At 42.7% G+C, this 17,610-nt stretch overlaps 1 protein-coding gene across 1 annotated transcript in view; it reads left to right on the top strand.

Annotated features, from left to right (window-relative positions):
- Positions 1-17,610, top strand: part of LOC309555832 (uncharacterized protein C18orf63) — a gene marked incomplete at both ends in the record, with an annotated part of 133,837 nt that overhangs the window by 41,464 nt on the left and 74,763 nt on the right. The window contains one exon of the mRNA XM_082257998.1: positions 9,832-9,908. Coding sequence (XP_082114124.1) covers positions 9,832-9,908 — 77 coding nt within the window. The remainder of the gene's footprint in view (positions 1-9,831; positions 9,909-17,610) is intronic.

Here is a 17,610-nt window from a genome sequence, read left to right as displayed (position 1 = left end):
TAAATCCTACAGGCCAGACATCTTAATTGACAGTGTAAGACATGGTCAAAGAAGTAATGGCTATTCACTAGCCAGAGGTCAGAGAGGTCATCAGATAAGGACATGGTGGTAAAAGTGTTAAATACAAAATCTAATGAACGGTACGATACTGCCCTCTGGAGGCGAAATACCAGGTGCAGTCTTGAGATAATTTGAGATATTCCCATATAAAAATATTATATTGTGTTAAATAATATAATTATTGGAATGGCATTACTTGCCCAGGTGAATTATGGAGATACAGGTGGACATTTATGTATGTACTGGGAGTCTAGACAAAGTTTTATGTTGTGTTATATGATTAATCTCACATATAGAGAAATCATTTAACTTTATTATCCAAGTATGGGGTTAATTATCAAAAGAGGTGTCTATGATCTCACCAGTTTAGGTATAGAATATCCTGACCAATTGGGATAATGTTTCATCCCTCTGGGTTTTACTTATGGTAATTTTTATAGCTCTTTGTTCTTACCATATAAAAGACCAACCCAGATGAGAGATATGAGATAGACACACTTTACACTACTGACAACACACCTCACACTTACACCACACACGCTATTACATTTTTCGAAAGACTCATCCAGACATACTCCCTGGTCCATTATTCATCTGAAACTTGAAGGGAAGCCACCATCTTAAGAAAGGCATCCATCTTAGGACTCTGGTAACGATTTGAAGCTAGCAGCCATAAGTGTGGTAAATATGCCTTGCTATGTTATTTGATTTTATTCAACAATTGTTTACTCTTTCCTTATATGTTTTAAATTGCATATTTAAGGGTAATGAGATTACAATCCCAGCCGTATAAGCCATGGTATATTTTTCTCTAAAAAGCTGATTTTTGTTTTTATACATTTTTATTAATATCAGATTCAGTGCATTATTTGCAATTTTAAGTCTTCCGTTTTGCATGGCTTATTCTCATTCCTTCTGCAGTGGAATGACTTTGGGCCGTGTGATTCGCAGACCATTGTAGTCTGTTTATATAGAACATTAATTTATGGCTTATACTATACCTGGGAAGAAATGGTAATCTTGCTTTCGTTTTACTTTCGTTTTACTTTCACTTTGTTTTGTTTCACTTTGTTTTAGTTTCACTTTCATTATTGAGCTAAACATCACATTGCATTGATTATTTGAAGTTAGTATTTTTTTTGTAGAGTTATCTTTTTATGTCACTTCCTGTTTGATCATATATTGTGTTTACATGTCTGGCGAATAAATATTTTTATATATATTCCACACTGTAGACTGTACTCACTAAGATTGGTATATGCTTTTAAAAAGAAATTAATCAATTAAAAAGAATTCACGACATTGATTTATGGCAATAGGTGAAGACTCTCCTTTTTCACAGATCTTTGCTTATTAACCATAAATAAATACACTGCTATATTCAGAGCAGTATAAATATTCTGACATAAGTACGAGCGCAAGATATTTATTATTAAATATTCTTACACCCAAGTACTGAAGGACAGAGGTTTGTCAGCTTCAGTCATTCCTACCCTTATTAAAGCAAGGAAAGCGACTTCCAGCAAGGTCTATTATCACACATGGAAGACTTATATTGCGTGGTGCGAATCTTTAGGATTTCCTCCACGTACCTATTCGGTGACTCGAATATTGGCTTTTTTGCAACAAGGGGTTGAGCAGAAGCTAGCCTTGAGCACCATCAAGGGTCAAGTTTCAGCATTAGCAATCTTCTTTCAGAAACCTTTAGCTACCAAGTCCTTGGTGCGGAATTTCATACAGGGGGTGCGGCACCTGGCTCCACCAGTCCGCGCGCCCTTACCGCCCTGGGATCTTAATTTAGTTTTGTCGGTTCTACAGAAACCTCCCTTTGAAAACATCAGGGAGATTCCCTTGTTTACTTTATCCCAGAAGGTGGCCTTCTTGGTGGCTATCACTTCTGCTCGCAGGGTGTCAGAACTGGCTGCATTATCATGCCAGTCCCCATACCTAGTGATTCATAGGGATAAGGTAGTACTTCATCCTAAGCCATCCTTTCTTCCTAAGGTGGTTTCAGATTTTCATCTGAATGAAGATATTGTACTGCCTTCCTTGTGTCCTCAGCCCAAGCATCATCGGGAACATGCGTTGCATTCCTTGGATGTGGTTCGGGCAATCAGAATTTACCTGAAAGCTACGGAATCATTCCGTAAGACGGATTCACTTTTTGTGATCACGGATGGCCCCAGAAAGGGTTTGCCTGCATCTGCCGCGACCATTGCCAAATGGATTAGACAGACGGTGGTACAGGCTTATTCTATTAAGGGTCAGAGTCCTCCGTTCCCTGTTAGGGCGCACTCCACTCGAGCGCTCAGTACTTCCTGGGCCTTTCGCCATCAGGCGTCAGTGGTCCAGGTATGTAAGGCGGCCACCTGGTCGTCGGTACATACCTTTACAAAATTCTATAAAATTGATGTGACGGCATCGGCGGATGCCTCATTTGGCCGCAAGGTTTTGCAGGCCGCAATTTGAGGAGACCGGTGGTCTACCTCAAGAGTTTTTTTCTGTTTGAAAAATTTCTTTTTTGTTGAGTCTCATCATTAAGGATGAGCATTGTAAACTTCTAGTTGGCACCGGTTGGGCCTTCTAGATTGGGATTTGATTTCCATTTTCCCACCCCTCATTTGTGATACTGCTCTGGGACGTCCCGAAGGTGCTGTATCACCGAGGACTACGTCTGTCAATGAGCGATAGAGAAAAATGGATTTTTGTAAAATCTTACCGTAAAATCCTTTTCTCTTAGCTCATTGACAGACGTAGTCCCCGCCCCTCTGTTTTGGAGTTGGGTTGGGTTAAAATCTCTAAAGAATGCTTTTTGACATAACTGATTTGCTGAGGCAGAGAGAGAGAGGATATGCCCTCTGGGACTGCCCCTAGGGTGTGGCCAGAGCATTTTAATTTCCTGTCTAGTCCTGCTCCTGTGGAGGCAACATAACCCGAAGGTGCTGTATCACCGAGGACTACGTCTGTCAATGAGCTAAGAGAAAAGGATTTTACGGTAAGATTTTACAAAAATCCATTTTTTGAGGTTGGAACTCCGCTTTAAAACACCTCAATGTGTTCTGATTTTTAGGACACTGGCTCTTTAACAATGGAAATACTTAACATGTTTTTAGTGACTGTGGCGTTGAAACATGACCGGACCTAAGGATTTTGAGCTGTTTGGGCATTCAAAGTGTTTCTTTAATATGCCAAGAAAAAAAAGCACTAAGCAGTTTTGTTAATGTTGAAAATAAAACAAAACCTTTCCTGACCACTGACTTTTAACTGATTTAAAGGTGAAAATTGGGGTAGATCAGTATTTTGACTTGATTTGTGACTTGACCAAAATAAATGACTTGACTTGACTTGCTTGACTTCTAGCAGGGACTCGACTTGACTTGCTTGCTTTTCGTCACAGTAACTTGGGACTTGCTTGAGACTTGAAGGTTAAGACTTGAGACTTGCTTGTGACTTGCACATGTGTGACTTACTCCCATGTCTGCTGATATTCAGTGCCAATATGATTTAAACAGACACTCCTCCACCAGTGATCCTCCACCAAGATAAGAATGCGCACTCACCAGACCGATATGCTGCCTTATTAGGACAGCTAATGCATTTTATTGTAGTATTAGGTCTTGAGCAAAGCCAGAAATATGGGTGTTCAGACTAGAGGATATCTCCTACTCCAATACTCCAACAGGACAGGTGCTAAAATCAGCAGACATAGGAGAGAAAAAAATCTTCTCATGGTGTAGTATTTATTTGAATAAAACATGACAAGCAACTCTAAAAGCTAAATAAAACATCTGGTATCGATTCATGCAATGCAGACATCAGTAACAGCACTTACATAGAGAACCACCAGACTCAGAATGGTACTGGTGGCTATGGACCTCTGGCATGTAACACTGCTCTATGGCCTTTTCGCGTTAATACGCTTCCCCAGGAGCAATGATAATACATGTCAGGGTGCCTTTTTATATAGGGTGTCCTCACCTGCTTCACAATTTCCTAATGGGGATGCTGGGGGCGGCCGGAAAGTCATTTCCAGTTTCGGGGCCATTTTAACATTGTTTGGATCATTTGTCACTTTATATCCTTTTTTTAGCACTGCAACCTTATTTTATATGTTATGTTGGTGTTTGTATATTCACACTGTTCGCAAGCTGCTGCTTTAATTTGATATTAAGGCGTTGACATCATTTTATTTTATGTTCCCCTTTCTTGCCTATGTTGACGAGATTGTCACTAGTCAGTGGGGTTCCCAGAAACGCATCGTTGGAATACCTAAGTGTTTCGCTAGGAGATATCCCTTTGTGGAGTCTCTTCTGAAGAAACTAACGGTTCCACCGTCTGTGGATTCTCAGGTTTCCAGGCTAAATAAGGCCACACTTTTGCTGCTGGAGGATTCTCCGTCTTTTAAGGACCCCATGGACAAAAGAGCTAAGGCTCTGATCCGGTACCTCTTCACTGTGGCTGGTTCTTTTTTGAGATCGGTGTTTGTTATCACCTTGGTATCCCAGACTTTAACGGAATGGGCGAAGATTTTGCACCAGGATCCGGAGGGGAGTCAACACCCTTCTGAGCTGGCGAACCTGGAGGATCAGTTGATCCAGGGGTTACAGTATATTTGTGATGCATCCCTGGATGCGGCCTCTTTGGCCAGCAGGGTTTCATTGACAGCGGGGATCCTTTGCTGCATGTCCTGGTTGAAGTACTGGTCATACAACAAATTGTGTAGCGCTAACATTAAAAGTGTTGACTATAAAATTAATATGATATACACAAACAAATAATATTAAATGTGTAACAAAATGTGCATCAACCTGAAAAAGTCCATTGAAGGAATATCTAGGATTCAAAATAAAAGTCCCAGAGTGGACGATGAAAAATAAAAGGCTGATATCCCAAGGTTGAATACCCAAGGTGGTGGTGAAGCAGGAAAACACCCGTGAAGTATTATACAAATTGGCTGCTTACCAAAAGCATAGGCCCCCAACCTAATGGACAGGCCACAAACGCTTAGATGTAAATCTGTATTCTGATCATTCCATCAAATGCCAGGGGAAGAGATGTAAGTCTAACATAGACTCTCGCAATCAACTCCAAAGAGACTCAGACCCATGTGTTTGGGGAGGAAAGTAAAAAAGGCACATAGCGTAATCCAGTAAAAAGCACAGTATAAATTTATTCTGAATTGCACTTACATATTTCCAATAAAAACAAGCAGAATCTTAAAAAAACGCGGCGTCCTGCGTGTAGATACTGAGCCGGCGTCTAAGGTGCCGCCCGACCGGTTTCGTCATATGTGACGTCGTCCGGGGAAGTACTGGTCGGCTGACCAGGCTTCTGAAAAGGTGCTGACTGATCTTCCTTCTGTAGGTGACCGTCTGTTCAGTGTCTCTATGGAAGAGATTATTAAGGGTCTTACTGGAGGCAAGAGTACATTGCTTCCACAGGCTGCTAAGGGCAAGGAACCTCATCGTAAGCGGGGTCCCTTCTTTTCTGCTCACAAGCAGCCCGTTTGTCCCTCTGGATCGCAGGAAAAGGGCTTGAGATCCAACTGTAAGTTTGCGGGAGGCTCCAATAGACCCTGGAATGGTAAGTCCAAAGTGGGTACTTCTGCTTCCGCAGACAAGCCTTCCACAAGCCTATAGGGGCGCCCTCACCCGCGTCTGGGGTGGGGGGACGTCTTTGCTTCTTTCTGGATCCATGGACCCTGCTCATTCAGGACAAATGGGTCCACCAACTGATTCAGTTTGGTTACAGATCGAGTTTCGATCCTTGCCTCCGGCAAGGTGCTTTCCTTCCAACTTACGCCTGTCTCCAGAGCAGCTACAGGGCCTCTACGGAGCAGTGCCGGACCTGTTAGCACAAGGAATTATTGTGTCGGTTCCCGAGTCGGAACCTTTCCAAGGTTTTTATTCAAATCTGTTTACAGTTCCCAGGAAGGAAGGCAAGGTTTGTCCGATCTTGGATCTCAAGGCTCTGAACCACTTTGTGCCGGTTCAGAAATTTCGGATGAAGTTCATCTGCACAGTAGTAGCTTTCCTTCATCATGGAGATCTGCTGGCTTCTATCGATCTCAAGGACGCTTATCATCATATTCTAATATATGTCGGGCATCACCGTTCTCTTCATTTTGCCGTGGGCGAGGAGCACTTTCAATTTGTGGCGTTATCCTTTGGTCTGGCCTAAGCTCCTTCGGTGTTCACAAAGGTTTTGGCCCCAGTGTTGGCCTTGTTACGGCAGAAGGGGATTGCGGTACTAGGTTACCTGGACAATCTGCTTCTGCGTGCAAAGTCTTCCTCGGCTCTACAGTAGAAGCCGACTTGGACGTTACGGTGCAAACTCTGCAGGAGTTTGGGTGGACACTGAATTTTCAGAAAGCGGCAATGTCTCCATCCACAAAGCTGAACTACTTGGGTCTGACGCTGGACTCAGCGTCAGCCCAGGTGTTTTTTCCTCAGACAGAACTTCTAATGCCACAGGATGCTGTTCGGCTCCTGTTGTCCAACCATCGATCATCACTCAGGACTTGCATGCAAGTGCTGGGTCTGATGGTCTCCACCTTCGAGGCGGTTCCTTTTGCGCAGTTCCACACCAGACCTTTGCAAAGGGAGATTCTGATCAAATGGAACAAGGATCTGCGTTCATTGGACAATCTGATCCTGTTGAGTCGGGGTTCGAGGGAGTCTCTCCTATGGTGGCTCCGCTCCCTGGTCCTACATATGGGAAAATCCTTTCTTCCCCTGTATTGGACTGTACTCACCATGGATGCCATGGGGAGGTGTTTTAGGAGTGCTTTCGACCCAAGGTGTCTGGACTCAGAGGAGTCCAGGTTGCCGTTCAACATCCTGGAAATTCGGGCGATCAGACTTTGTCTGTCCCAATGGACGGATCATCTGTAGGAATGCCCTGTGCTGATACAATCAGAAAATGTGCTATGGCTGTGGCATATGTCAATCATCAAGGGGGCACAAAGAGTGCCCTGGCGGCCCAGGAAGTGGCCGGAATTTTGAGGTGTGTAGAACGATATGCTCCAGTCCTTTCTGCTGTGCACATTCCAGGGGTAGAGAATTGGCAAGCGGACTATCTCAGTCCGCAGACGTTGGATCCAGGAGACTGGTCTCTTTACCCGGAGGCTACGCAGAATTGAGGTGGAAGGAATTCCAGTCATTCTGCTGGCACTGCACTGGCCTCGCCAGTCTTGGTACGCAGGCCTGGTAATGTACGCAGGCCTGGTAGCAGACATCCCTTGGAAACTTCCTCTCAGGGAAGATCTTCTGTCTCAGGGACCAATCTTCCATCCTGCTTTACAGTTGCTGGCTTTAACGGGCTGGCTATTGAAAGAGGGCTGTCGGAGTCAGTGATTCATACGCTGTTGAAAGCTAGGAAATCTACCTCCAGAAAGGTTTATCATCGAGTTTGGAAGGCGTACATTACTTGGTGTGAGTTTCTCCCCGCTCCTTTTCTGTGTCTCACCTGTTGGAGTTTCTACAATTAGGTGTAGATCAACGTTTGGCTCTGGGCACCATCAAGGGCCAGATTTCCGCCTTGGCTATTTTTTTCCAAAGGCCACTGGCGGCGAAGACCTTGGTTCACAATTTTGTGCAGGGAGTTTGCTCTCTGGCTCCTCCAGTGCGATCCCTGGTACCTCTGTGGGATCTCAATTTGGTACTATCGGTGCTTCAAAAATCTCCTTTTGAAAATATTAGAGAACTTCCTCTGCTTACTTTGTTGCAGAAGTTGGCTTTCTTAGTAGCTATTACTTCCGCACGTTGCGTGTCGGAGTTGGCTGCTTTTTCCTGACGGTCACCTTACTTGGGGATTCATAGGGACAAGGTGGTGTTGCGACCCTGTCAGGCGTTCCTTCCTAAGGTTGTCTCAGGGTTTCATTTGAATGAAGACATTGTGTTACCCTCCCTATGTCCTAAGCCAAAACATCCTAAGGAAATTGCCTTACATTCCTTAGATGTGGTAAGGACGATTTGGGTGTACCTGGCAGTGACTGAACTGATTAGAAAATCCAATTCTTCGTTTATTCTTATGGATGGACCTCGTAAGGGGCAGGCTGCATCTGCTGCAACCATTTCCAAGTGGATCAGGCAGACAGTGGTGCAGGCCTACTCCATTAAGGTCAGGTTCCACCTGTTAAAGTGCATTCTACGAGGGCACTTAGTGCATCCTGGGCCTTTTGTCATCAGACGTCAGTGGTTCAGGTGTGCAAGGTGGCTACATGGTCATCAGTGTTAATTTCGTCGACTAAAACCGACTAAAACGTTTTCGTCGACTAAATTAACACAATTTTAGTCTACTAAAATACGACTAAAACTAAAACAATTCAGATGACTAAAATACGACTAAAACTAAAATGGCATTTTAGTCTTAAGACTAAAATACGACTAAAACTAAAATGGCATTTTAGTCAAAAGACTATAACTAAAACTAAATCGACATTTGCTGCCAAAATTAACACTGGTGCATGCTCAAAGCTTAATACCATAAATAATAACATATTAGATTTTTCATTCCAGGACCAGCAGTAGTATATAATGAGTTTTGAAAAAGTAGAGAAATGCTTAAATAATGCATTACAAATTACAATTGAACTACACCCATTCGATTATAGATGACTAAAATGAGTTTTAGTCGACTAAAATGTAGGACGTTTTAGTTGACTAAAATGTAGGACGTTTTAGTTGACTAAAATGTAGGACGTTTTAGTCGACTAAATACGACTAAAACTAAAACACTTGCAGAAGACTAAAATGGGACTAAAACTAAAATGCCATTTTAGTCATAAGACTAAGACTAAAACTAAATTGAAAATTGCTGCCAAAATTAACACTGATGGTCATCTGTACGCACATTCACAAAATTTTATAAGGTGGAAGTACTTGCATCTTCGTTTGGCAGCAAAGTTTTGCAGGCTGCGGTTACAGAGGCTTCTGCTTCTTGAGGGTGAAATTTTTTCCTGGTGGTGATCTCCAGTTGTTCCTAGTTGAACTTCTGTTGTTACCTGGTTGGCTATATTTAGCCTTGTTGGGAATTCTGCATTTGCTGTGTTTTTTTTCCACCCCTCATGTTGACACTGCTTTGGGACATCCCAATGGTCTAAAGACGAAGCTGTGTCCGTCAGTGAACAAAAGAGAAAACTGGATTTTTGTCTTACCGTAAAATCCTTTTCTCTGAGATTCACTGACGGACACAGCACCCGCCCCTCTTTGGGGTTGAGTTATATGTTCTTCTGACACTGCTTATTAAAATACTGGAGTCCTACAGCAGGAAGTGATGGTATACCCTCTTGGACTGCCCCAGGGGCGTAACCAAAAAGGTTTCTGCCTAGTCCTACTCCTAGAGAGAGAGCATAAAACCCAATGGTCTGAATACTTGAAGCCGGTGTCCATCAGTGAACCTCAGAGAAAAGGATTTTTTTCTACATTTTGTTTTTTTCTTTTTTTTACATAAATTTAATTTGCGTACAAAATTGCATGACCAAGCAAGCAATTGCCAGGTAAAACAGCACAGTGCTGAATAGAAAAAAATTCATTGGTCATAAACTGGGTAAAACCTTACTGTGGTCAAGCATACATGCTTCTGTTTTTACCACACTATTAATATCACAATATCAAACAGGCATTTGGGATCTACTTTTAAAAACAAGAAAAAATAAATTTCTTCACAAAAGTGGGGAACATTCCCATAGCGACTAGTCAGATTCCTTTTGTCTCTTTTCAGCCATTTTATGACTGTTTGTAAGTATAAATATATCACTCTTTTATTTAGACCTTCGCATCAATGTATCAGATGGTCAAATTTGCATTTGTGTACATGTTGAAAAAATTCGGCTTCCACCTTCTGAGGTATAGTATGACCACATTCTATTATTTTTTTGCTTTTCGTATTGGTAGATGGAAGCATACTGATTTTGCATGTGTATTTAATCTGTTTTCAAGGTCTATTGACTGAAAATAATTTTACTATGTGGTGTTCAGTTGAAGGCTAAAGCTACCAAAGACCATGTGTTTGATTTACAAAAGCAATAAAGGGTGTTCACTTTGCAAATTGAACTTTAGTGAATAAGGTGAACTTAATGAAAATTGAGGGACATGGCAATTCAGAAACTATTGCATTATTTGGACTTCGGATACTAGTTTTTTGCTAGTGTCCAGGACGGTGGACATCCTTTCTCTGCTGAGAAATCTAACCTTTTTTGCTACCTACTTTTTCTTCAGTCAAGATTACCTTTTTTTTTTTTTCCTCAGTCAAGATTATATTCTGCTTAAGCTGGTCTCTATACTCAGCTCTCCAGACTGGCATTCCCTCAGCATTATCTGCTGGACTAGATGATTGTGGGGCAAAGCCTGGGATGTGACCTTAGGGCTCTGGGCTTTGCATTATGATGCTTTCCAGACCAGAGTGTACTGTTAGCCACGGATCACTTTCCTGGTTCAGAGCTATGGCGAAGCCTCAGGTCTCTGATGGCTCACTTTAGGAGTGTGCCGTGCCGGAGCTATCTTGATTCTAGGACCACTGGGTGCCATCTAATATCACTGTTTTCCCTCATTTTACTACAGATCAGGTTAACACTGTTTTCCCTCATTTTACTACAGATCAGGTTAAGGCTGAGGGATTGAACATGGATACCAGTGCTCTGCGCTCTTCCCGGTCATTCAGCCCTGAGGAAGTGACATGTGAATCTATCTTTGATTCATCTTTTCTGTTGCCTCTGGCCACCTAAGCCTCTTCTGCTATTTGCTTCTGGTTTAAGATTTTTGAAGGTCTAACCTTGTAACCATGAACCTATAGCTACAATGCTCCCACCTTGTGGTACAACATATTAGATCCTAGACACATGGGGAACAGTCCTGCTGTGCCAGGCACCTCCAGCTTACATTTTATTAACTGTTCCAATGCTGCCTGCAGGGAACCCACTGAAGGCATGACACTGACAGCCTGATATTTTGTCATCTGCTTGAATGTATGACGTACCCTGTTACTTCTCTAGCTCCAACAGGCGTGACCCCCTCAGTTGCTTTATACTGGGAGGATTTTGCTACAGTCAGGCAGGGCTACATTGCAACCTTACTTACAGAGGTCATAAGAATGCTTCCAAGCCTTCCCCTGAAGAATCTTTATCTGATCGGCCTGTTGCATTAGCTAGGGTTCCCGAAACTGCAGATACCTGTCTGGTGCACATAATTTTACATTTCTCCTTTTTTTAGAGACCAGCTGTTTAATCCACCCCAAACGACGAACAGCCCTGTACCTGATTGAGGGGGACTTTGTCAAAAATTGGTGCAAAAAAGGGAGAAAGGCTGGTGCCGTGGAAGTTGGCTATAACATTGTTTTATTAATGCAGGTGAACAGTCAAAAAAGCAAACGCGTTTCAGCTATCAGGCCTTAATCATGTTTTCACCTTCATAGTTGTAGATTCTAAAGCTGACTCCTTATAAGTTATGATTAACTTCATGAGTTCAAATGAACACTTGAATAAAATGTAACTCCATTCCTTAACAAATAGTTTGAAGTGAATAGTGGAAGGGATCTTTTTTAATTTAAGTCCCCATGGGATCATGCTCTCATCCACATATTGCTTTAGACCAGCCAGATCCCACCAAACTCTAACTTCATGGTTCATAGCATGTTGCAATTTCTTATATTCCACATTGCATGCAGTATCCGAAGGTATACTTACATCCCTGGTGAAAACTTGAGATACCTTAGTTCGGCAATTTTTAAGAGAAGTTGTTTTGCAGGGATGCATTCACTTGCTGTCCTTGTTCAATGGCTGTATTCACACTCATTAAAGCAAATATCCACAACCGGAAAAGCCGACTGAGGCTTACTCATAGTCTGAAGCAATGAAGGGAGTATACCCATGTAGAGCAGTGGTTCTCAATTCCGGTCCTCGGGACCCACTAACAGGCCAGATTTTAAGTATTACCTTGGGGGATGCAGACTAGAATACTGCAATCACTGAGCAGCAAATGAGATCACCTGTAATGTAATTTAGTTATCTTGCAAACCTGGCCTGTTGGTGGGTCCCGAGGACCGGAGTTGAGAACCACTGATGTAGAGGGATCTCTGGTAATCAGTGGAGAACTGGAACAGGTGCATCCAAGCTACTACCTCCTGTGTAAGCCTGGTCAGCCTCAATAACACAACACTCAGTCTGGGATTTCTGCAAACCTCTGTGCAACAAAGAGAGAGAGGCTGGTGCCCATGGAAGTTGGCTAAAGCATATATTTATTAATGCAGGTGAACAACAGTCAAAAAAGCCAACACATTTTGGCCATCAGGCCTTATTCATGGCTAACTAAAAAGTGACACAAAGCATCTTAAATAATGTAGATTAAATCACATGGTCAACCCCAAGGATCACATGACACAAAAAAATGTGTGAGGGCTAATATCAAAATATACAAAAAAAAGAGAACTTTAAGCATACAATTGTTCATAAAAACATGTATGACAAAAATTAAAAAGAAACGGCATCAAATATACTACAAAAGTATATACTGTACCTCCAGATTAACCATGTGTCACTTATTGACACTATTAGTTGTTATTAGTATTTGTATCACTGGTCACTTTTTGAATGATTTGTGTTCAATATTCATATATATTTTTTGTTTTTTACATCATTGAACACTTGATATATTACCAATTTCTATTTTAGAGTTGGCATCATCTGCTTATATTTAAATTTCTCTTTTATATGTGTTAGATGGTCAGCCTGGCTTTTACTTTTTAATTAGTCCGTCCTTAGTTTGATACCACAAGACACATTTATTATTTGTCTATTCAAAAATACATTTTTTATTTTTTTTTTGTTAAAAATTGGACTGCCCCACCATAGATCTATCAGTATCCTATCGACTCGAACAATCCCTGTGGATGATGCATCTTTTAAATATGGTCCCTGTAAGCAATTGGGGGCTCTTTCTAAAACCTTGTTCTTTTTGGCAGACACTGCCTTGCAACCTGCACTGGCCATGACATTTGTCTACTCTAGCTGACTAGGTTACTATACAAGCTGCCACTTTACTTATAGAGCATTTGGAGCTCATGCCTGCAATCTTGTCTTACTGCATAAATGGGTTGTTGTAGGTCTCTTTCCTCATTTCCTATATGAGTTTCCTGTCAGCGAACAGGAGAACTTTAATTTAAATGTTGGGCTGTTGAACTTGCATGAAAAAAGTAACTGCTTTGCATGCCTTTCAAGGCTCAGCATTTTTTTAAAACTGCTTTGGACACCCTTATAAAGTATGCCACCAGGGACAAGAGTACCCATTTGCCTCAGCAGAAGAAGAAGAAGAAGAGAGCTCTGCTTGGTAAGGCTCATTCTTCCTTGGAGGCCAAGAAAAGTCCCCTTACTCAGCCCCTAAAGCCCAGCCTGATCCCCCCCCCCCCCAATCAACCAGCAGACCCTGGACTTCAAATCACCCAGATGAATCTTCTTCAGCATGATAGGGTGCAATCACTCCCCTGAATGGGGGGACTTCTGTTTACCTTTGCAGACATTTGGACAAATAAGCATGTCAGATTATTGGATGCAAGATGTGGATTCTAGGGGCTTCAAGTTAACCTGCCTTCCAACCTGCCTGTGTCTTTGCACAGACTAGCAGATCTCCATGCAGCTCTTGTGGGTCTTCTATAGCAGGGGGTCATTGCTCCAATTGCTTAGTGGCTCCAGAGGTTCTACTTCATCCAATTCACAGTTCCCAAATCAAAAGGGAGCATCTGCCCCATCTCAGATCTCAAGACCCTAAATGCCTTCATTCAGATCTGGAATTTCTGTATGGAGCGTTGCAGGTCTCTTTATAGCCTCTCTTTGTCAAGGAGACTTTCTGGCCTCTGTGGACATCAGCTATTCCTCCACTTTTCTGTGGGTCCCCAGCGTTTGCAGTATGTGTCCCCACCATTCAGCCTATCTTCTGCATCTCATGTGTTCACAAAGGTGCTGACCTATGTGCAAAACTTGCTGTGCCCCCAGGGCATCATAATTGTGGGATATCTCGTTGACCTCATGATGAGGGATCAGTCAGTGCAGGTTCTGGCCAATAACATAGCTGGATCTGTCAAGACCTTTCAAAGATAGACATCAGCACATAAACGGAAGAATTGCTTGGAATATCTTGCTCTGTTTCTAGACCAAATTCAATCCAGAGTTTTTCTTCCCGAACTCTGCACTCTGAATCTTTTATGTCCAGGAGTTTCTCAACTCTTTGCTTCTACATGAGATTTCTGGGGCTGAAAGTAGTCTTCTTATAGGCAGTCCTATTTGCCCAGTTCCATGCCAGACCTATAAAACACAACATTCTGTCATCTTTGGATAAGTCAGTTCAGTCCTTGGGACAGATGCCAATTGTCCAGGCATGGACAATTGGCAGGGAGACTATCTCAACAAGCAGTACCTGGACTCGATGACATGGTCCCTGCACCAAGAGATGTTCTAGGACCTGTGTCACAGGTGGGGGACACCAGATGTGGACCTCCTGTTACAGCTTCAACAGTAAACCAGACAGGCTTGCCTCCAGGTACACAGTTCCTCAGGCAGAAACAGTGGATGCTCTGGTGACTCCATGGAACCAGTGCAGCTTGATCTATACCTTTCCTCCCCTGAAACTGCTTCCTCGTCTGTTCCACAGGATTAGGATGGGGGACATTCCAGTGACCCTCGTAACTGATGACTTGCCTAGGCATATGTGGTACTTTGATACTCTGACCCTATCCAATTTCTGACAGACGTGGGCTCTTCGAGATTACCCAGATCTTCTGTCCCAGTGATGGGCTTACCATCCTGTTTCACAGTCTCTGGCTTTATTGGGATGGCTTAAAAAACCCAGGTTCTGAAGGACAGAGGCATACTTCACCTATGTGACAAGGAACTTTTACCTGAAAAGATTCTTTGTGGATTATCCTGGCCTTTATGCAAATGGGCCTGGATCAGCAATTTGGCTTTGAGCGCCATCAAGGGTTAGATCTTAGGTTTGTGATCTTGTTCCAAAGACCGCTAGCTTCCCATTCTTTGTTCTAGAACTGTGCACAGAGTGTCTTCCATTTGACTCCCATTGTACACTCACCAATGGCTCAGTGGGGTATAAATTGATTCTCTTGGCACTTGGCACTTCCAAAGTCACATTTTCACCCACAAGGTTGCAGGAACTCTTTACAGGATGAGCCTAATAAGGGCAAGGGTGAAGCCTGGAATGTCCTTCCTACCTAAGGTAGTTTTGGCCTTCAATTCTAGAACTAACTAAGCTTAAAACTGCTCCCCCCCCCACTTCTAACACCTATACTAAGTTTCCTGTGAAAGGAAGATGGATTTAATTACCTATTCTTAGGGCGTTTTTGTCTGGTCACATCATGGGCTTCCTTTGGCTGGCTTCAGGGGAGAGGAGGGACAGCTGACAATCATTTCTTGTAGTAAGCCTGTGGGTGATGTCAACACCCTGGCATTCCATCCATTGTCTATGCTCTCTCCTCGCTCCTGAAGCCAGGTGCTAGGAAGATCACATGACTGGACCGACGCTCTCTGAGAATATGTAAGTATATACATCTTCCTTTTAGAGAGTAGTTAGTATATGTGTTAGGAGGGGGGTGGAAGCAGAGACTTGAATTTCACTTTAACCAGGGAATTGTTCCTCAATTACTCCAAACAGCACTGATTCAGCAGGAGGTCATCCCCCCCCCCCCCCCCATTGCCTGGATGATGTTCATGCTGTGTGTGTGTGTCTACCTCACAGCTACTGCTTTCATTAGAAAGACTGACTCGCTGTCATTCTTGATGTTTCCCGTAAAGGGAAAGTTGCTCCTTGTTCCACTTTTTCTCGGTGGCTGAGACAGATCACTGACAGATCAAATTCAAGCTTATGGTCTTAGGGATTGGATACATTTGTTACCTGTCAAGGAACACGCTATTAAATCTGTGAATTTCTATATAGCTTTCAAGCATCAGGCTACTGTTTCCCAATATTTGCAAGGCCTGCCACCTGGTCATCTGTTTACATGTTTTTCCACGTTTTGCTAGTTGGATGTTAAGGCCTTTTCTGATGCTATCTTTAAGAGCTAGGCCAGGGGTAGGCAACCTACCCCTAAGATCTACCTGGACAACAACATGGAGGATATCAAAGATCCCTGGGGGCATCACCCTTTTAAAATCAAACTACTATCACACTCCTCCTAAAAAAGATGGCAGTAGTGTCCTCTACCCCGTTCACATCATCCCCTGCTGCTCTGCCTTTCCCCCATATCAGTGTCCTCTGTCCCCCTTTTCAACACCTCCCCCCGCTGCAGTGTCTTCTTTTTTTATGGGCCTGTTGGCGTTTTGTTGGTGTTGTGCACCCCTCTGACTGCTTTTGGACATCTCAGCTGTCCCTGGATTCCAGTGCTTCTCGATGAAAAAGAAAGATGATTCGATTTTATACTTCCTTTAAAACCCATTTCTTGGCGTTTATTGAAGGACTTGCTGCTCTGTGTTTCAAATATTGCTCTTAGTACATATTTTCCATAAAACTAAGGCATGTTAGGAGTGGGAGTGGTTATACTAGGCTGGCCACAATTTTTTTTTTTTTTTTTTTTGCTAGCCAGTGTGCTGTATGCTCCTGTAGGCAGCATTATATCTGAACAGTATCTAAATTCCTATGTCTCTCAATTAACTCCAGGATATGAATTCTACGTTAATTAGAAAAATACAATTTTTGCTCTTACTTGATTGTATGACTGAAGTTAGAACAAAGTTACCTCATTTACAAAGCTAAGTGAAAATTCACTTATCTTGGTAAATGGAGTGAAACTTTGCTGACTTCAATTGTACCTTTTTAATCCATTTCGGGCTAAAAAAGTTACAATTGCCTTGCCCTGCCATATAAAAAAAAATAAAAAAAAAAATGGCACAGTGTGGTTTACCTGCTCGTTAGAAAAAAATTAGTTAAAGCACAATATGGCACAACATCGAGGAGACCTTTAATTCTGACCAAATCTTAAACTTAAAGTGGAATTCCAGGCTATAACTATGATTAAATCTGCTCCCATCCTCTTCTAACTCCTAGTCTAACTACCTTGTAGAAGGAAGATGCATATACTTACCTACTCTCAGAGCACACAGGTCTGGTCACGTGATATCCCCAGTGACTGGCTTCAGGGGAGAGGACAGAGCGTGAACAGCAAATGGAATGTCTGGTCAGTGATGTCACCCATAGGCTTATTGTGCGACATCCATTGTCAGCTTCCATTGTCGGCTGTCCCTCCTCTCCCCTGAAGCTACTGCTGAGAGACGATCATGTGCCCAGACCAGAGCGCCCAGAAAAAAAATGGGGTACATGGTCTACAGAGTAGTTAGTATAGGAGTTAGAAGGGGGATGGGAACAGATTTAAGATTGGATAGTCATAGCCTGGAATTCCACTTTAATGTGCAGAAATGCATCCTCAAACTGCAAGGAACCTCTACCTTGCATCACTGTTGCCTGCAGACTGCCTTCAGTTTCAGCTAAATATTAAAAATCTGGATTCCTCTGCACTATATTGTATATAAACGTACCCCTGTATTAACACTGCATC

This window comes from Pelophylax lessonae, assembly GCF_965119305.1.
Source record: "Pelophylax lessonae genome assembly, chromosome: 5".
Lineage (NCBI taxonomy): Eukaryota > Metazoa > Chordata > Amphibia > Anura > Ranidae > Pelophylax > Pelophylax lessonae.
Note: the sequence above shows the minus strand (reverse complement) of the source record. Positions and strands in the feature narration are given on the sequence as shown.